The sequence below is a fragment of the Otolemur garnettii genome, unplaced genomic scaffold (assembly GCF_000181295.1).
Source record: "Otolemur garnettii isolate 467f Iridium unplaced genomic scaffold, OtoGar3 scaffold00001, whole genome shotgun sequence".
Lineage (NCBI taxonomy): Eukaryota > Metazoa > Chordata > Mammalia > Primates > Galagidae > Otolemur > Otolemur garnettii.
This window is the reverse complement of record NW_003852396.1, coordinates 30,967,093-30,970,428: the sequence shown is the minus strand read 5'-3', so window position 1 is coordinate 30,970,428 and position 3,336 is coordinate 30,967,093. Positions and strand designations below refer to the sequence as shown.

Sequence of the window (3,336 nt, the reverse complement as noted above, 5' to 3'; positions counted from 1 at the left end):
AAAAAAAAAAAAAAAAAGAATAAAGTAAATTCATAAATGCTTACACAGAACAATCACTAAGATGTACTTGTAAGTAAAAAATGTCAGTGGGAACAGTATGCACAATGGTATTGAAAAATATACATGTACATACACAGGTACACATATATATATATATATATATACAAACTAGCTCTGGAAAAATATACTTTAAAATGATAGGGCCAGGCACAATGGTTCACACCTACAGTACTTTGGGAGGACGAGTTTGGAGGATCAGTTAGGAGGATCACTTGAGTTCAGGAGTTGGAGACCAGTGTGAGTAACAGCAAGACCCTGACTATACAAAAAAGTAGAATAACTCGCCAGGTATGGTAGCAAGCACCTGTAGTCCCAACTACTCAGGAGTTTGAGGCAGGAAGATCACTTGAGTCCAGGAGTCTGAGGCTGTAGCGAGCTATCATGATGCCACTGAACTCCAACTGGAGTGACAGAGCAAGACCCTGTCTCAGAAAAAAAACAAAATAAAAATGATAAAGCAAGCCAGGCATGCTGGCACTTGCCTATAGTCCCAGTTACTCAGAAGACTGAGGCAAAAGGATAGTTTCACCCCAGGAGTTCAAGGCTACAGTGAGCTATGATCACACCACTGCACTCCAGCCTGGGTGACAGAATAAGACTCAATCTCTAACATAATAAAATAACATAAAATACAATAATAAGACCAAATAAAGATAAAACAAAGTTGCTTCTAGACAGGAAAATCAGGATTCAGAGCAGAAGAGAATTAGCCTCTACCTCTATCTTTTGTTCTAATCCCCTCTTTGCCACTATTTAAATATTCTAAAATGTGTGTTATTTAAAAACTAAAACCAAGCCAGACATGGTGGCTCACATCTGTAATCTCAATACTCTGGAAGGCCAAGGGGAGTAGATGGCTTGAGCTTAGGAGTTTGAGACCAGCCTGAGCAAGAGACCACATCTCTACTAAAATAGAAAAACTAGCCAGGCATTGTGGCCTGTAGTCCTAGCTACTCAGAAGGCTGAGGCAAGAGGATTGCTCAACCCCAAGAGTTTGAGGTTGCTGTGAGCTATTATACTCTAACCAAATAAGCCATAGTACTCTACCCTGGGCAACAGAGTGAGACTCTGTCTCAAAAATTAATGAATTAAATAAAAACCAAAACCAATGAAAAACTTCCACCAGAAAAGTGTTATACATACATCTTTATTGGCCAAAACAATATCCAGTGTTGACTTGGCCACCATGGGAGAATGTTTGCCATTATGTGGGTTTATGTAGTTAAACAGGTCTTCCATTACATCTAAAAAATACAACAAAAAATAAAAATGTCAAGATAACTTAAGAATTAATTCAACCTTCAGATAACAGTTTAAAACAGTGGCTCTCAAACTTTTTTTTCATGTCAACAACACTTCAGTGCTTAGCATAAAAGGTACTCAATAAACATGTACATGTTGAATATTTAATAATGCTTCATTTAACAAAACAATCTTCCAGAGTCAAAGTGAGTGTAACTTCTTGTCATTTAAAAAGATTCCCACTGAGTGCAGTGGCTCACACCTGTAATCCCAGCACTTGGGAGGCCAAGGCAGGTGGATTGCTTGAGCTCAGGAGTTCAAGACAACCTGAGCAAGAACGAGACCCCATCTCTAAAAAATAGCCAAAGTTGTGGCAGGTGCCTATAGTCCCAGTTACTTGAGAGGCGGAGGCAAGAAAATCACTTAAGCCCAAGCATTTGAGGTTGCTGTGAGCTCTGATGCGACTTAAAACTCATAATCTATCATCCCAAGCAGTTCACTTCTATAAATGATCATTGAGTAAGCATTCTTGAAGACATCATAGAGGTATCTGGATCTCTATATTTACCTATGTAATTTACACAAAAACCAAATGTCAACATTTTGATCAGGATTGAGCTGAACCTCTAAATCAATTTCAGGAGAACATCTTCACAATAAATCTACAAGGTCTGACAAGTATACAAACTTACCCTATAAAAAGTGCTACATAAATTCATTCCAGATTGGAAATGACATTTTAGTTTATCAGATTGGTTAACTTATTGCCTGTTGTCCAGATTGGTACAAACCCTTTCTTCCACTTAATTATTGTTTTAGAATTTTGCTTTGATTATGTTCATGTTGTAGGTCATTTTTTTTAAATTACTGAAGCAAATGTTTTAATATTTAGAAGAAGATGTGCATCTTCTAGATTTTGTTATATATTGGGATAAAATATAGTAAAATATAAAAATTTTTTTTAAAGTGCTACATAACCTCATTGCTGACTATAACTACAGTGACCTTCAAAGTACTCCCCTGGGGAAGCTATCCACCAACACCAGTGCCTGATCCACCCTTGAAACCAATTCTGGAACTCTTTCTGGAATGACCGTCAGAGCTGTTGTAGTATGAGGTCTATCAATTAAGTTTGCAAACTCACCACCATGTGCTTATGCTGCCAGCACTATACAATTTGGTAAGGTTTCATAAGTTTGGGGTATCAAAAGTATCTCACAGTTGTGTTCATGTTGATGGGTGGTAGTGTCTTGATGAATGGCATTTATTTTGTTGGGTTTTTTTTGAGACAGAGTCTCACTATGTCACCCTCAGTAGAATATCATAGAGTCACAGCTCATAGCAACCTCCAACTCTTGGGCTTAAGCGATTCTCTTGCCTCAGCCTCCCAAGTCGCTGGGACTACAGGCACCCGCCACAACACCGGGCTATTTTTTGGTTGTAGTTGTCACTGTTGTTTGGCAGGCCCAGGCTAGGTTCAAACCCACCAGCTCTGGTGTATGTGGCTGGCACCCTAGCTGCTGAGCTACAGGTGCCAAGCCAGTGGCATTATTTTTGTACTTTAAAGGTGACCAAAGTGATATTCAGCAGTAAGATATGGAGCACTTTTTCTAGGATATGTTCATAAACTTAATTGTAAAGGACTTTGTATTGAAGAGGGAAAATATGTCTGAGGCTTCACATAATAGATATGAAACTGAGAGCCAAAAAATTTCTAATCTTAGGCTACCATTGGCTTCTTATATACTGAACAAATTATTTAACCTTCTTTGGCCCAAATTCTTTGAGTTGTGAAATAGGAATGATAGAAAGAAGTATTTGCTAATGGTAACAAAAGAACAATTGTAAAATTCTGTTTAACCCAGAACTTATCAATAAATATTACTCAGGCCAGGTGTGGTAGCTCACACCTATAATCCTAGCATTCTAGTGAGGCCAAGGAACGTGCATCTCCTGAGCTCAGAAGTTGAGCTCAGGCTCGGCGCCTGTGGCTCAAGCGGCTAAGGCGCCAGCCACATACACCTAAGGTGGCGG

General features: G+C 38.8%; 1 protein-coding gene across 1 annotated transcript in view; it reads right to left on the bottom strand.

The window, feature by feature from the left end:
- RRM1 (ribonucleotide reductase catalytic subunit M1) overlaps positions 1-3,336 on the bottom strand; it is a 57,836-nt gene that overhangs the window by 39,984 nt on the left and 14,516 nt on the right. The window contains exon 4 of the mRNA XM_003780944.3: positions 1,204-1,304. Within this exon, the coding sequence (XP_003780992.1) occupies positions 1,204-1,304 (101 nt within the window). The remainder of the gene's footprint in view (positions 1-1,203; positions 1,305-3,336) is intronic.